The 1,072-nt window shown below is 66.0% G+C and overlaps 1 protein-coding gene across 1 annotated transcript in view; it reads left to right on the forward strand.

The window, feature by feature from the left end:
- Positions 1–1,072, forward strand: part of SHANK2 (SH3 and multiple ankyrin repeat domains 2) — a 22,457-nt gene that overhangs the window by 15,553 nt on the left and 5,832 nt on the right. Inside the window, exon 4 of the mRNA XM_014533994.1 lies at positions 872–943. Within this exon, the coding sequence (XP_014389480.1) occupies positions 872–943 (72 nt within the window). The remainder of the gene's footprint in view (positions 1–871; positions 944–1,072) is intronic.

The raw sequence follows: 1,072 nt of genomic DNA on the forward strand, positions 1-1,072 counted from the left end.
GGGGGCGCTCTGAGCCGCCCCTGCGCCTCCGTGGTGACGCGCTGAGCAGCCTTATCCACGGCCGCCTAGTGGCCCTGCCTCTCTGAGCCGGGCTGCTACCCCGAGGGGACGGAGTGTTTCCACATGTGTGAGGAGCGGCACACAGGTGGCCAGCAGTGCGGCCATTTCTCCTCTCACACCAAGTCGCCAGTGTGAAGTGACGGCGCTCATTTCCGTGTGGATCGCAGCCCGCACGCGAGCCATTGGGGGGGCTGGGGGTCTGCAGCCCCTGGGCCGCAGGAGACGGCTCCGCAGTCAGAGGTGCCGTGGGGCTGGGGTTGAACGGAGGTCCCAGCTCAGAACGGTGCCTCCCACGCGGTCAGGTCCTCCTGAGCCTGGAGCGTCCCAGCACATCTGACCGAAAGGGGTCAGGGCCCTGGGAGAGGCAGGAGATGGGAGGCCTGGGGGTGGGGAGGCCGCCGGGCCGACACCGACACTGACACCGGTGTGACACCGCGCCTCCTTCACCCTCGGTTCCTTATCTCCACAGAACAGGCTCCGGCGCCTGGGAGCAGCTTCCAGGTCAAAGGAAGCGCTGCTGGTTGTGGGAATGAGTCGTGGCTCCTGGGCAGCGCCCAGCGCAGGCGCCCGCTCCCCATGGAGGGCCTCTCCTCCGCCCGTGGGGGTGCTTTTGTCTCTTTTCCGGGCCTTGAGCCCTGGCTGCAGGCTCTCCGCAGCGCTCTCCTCAGCGTGTCCTGGGCCCTGGGGGGGTGCTTTTGTCTCTTTTCCGGGCCTTGAGCCCCGGCTGCAGGCTCTCCTGGCGAGGAGAAGGCGGTCCTCTGAGCAGCCTGGGAAACACTCACTCGTTCTTTTTCCCCTGTTTCTGTGCCAGTTCCGATACAAGAAGCGGGTGTACAAACAGTCCCATCTGGACGAGAAGCAGCTGGCCAAGCTTCACACCAAGGTAGGGGCTCAGCGGCCACCGCACTGTCGTCTGCGGCATCTTCTTCTGAGCTCAGGGCGGCTCTGCAGGTGGAGGTTCTTCTCCCCGCCCGACCTAACCACGCTCCACCTGGGATCCGCGGCAGAAAGC

Source organism: Myotis brandtii, unplaced genomic scaffold (assembly GCF_000412655.1).
Source record: "Myotis brandtii unplaced genomic scaffold, ASM41265v1 scaffold1236, whole genome shotgun sequence".
NCBI classification, from domain to species: domain Eukaryota; kingdom Metazoa; phylum Chordata; class Mammalia; order Chiroptera; family Vespertilionidae; genus Myotis; species Myotis brandtii.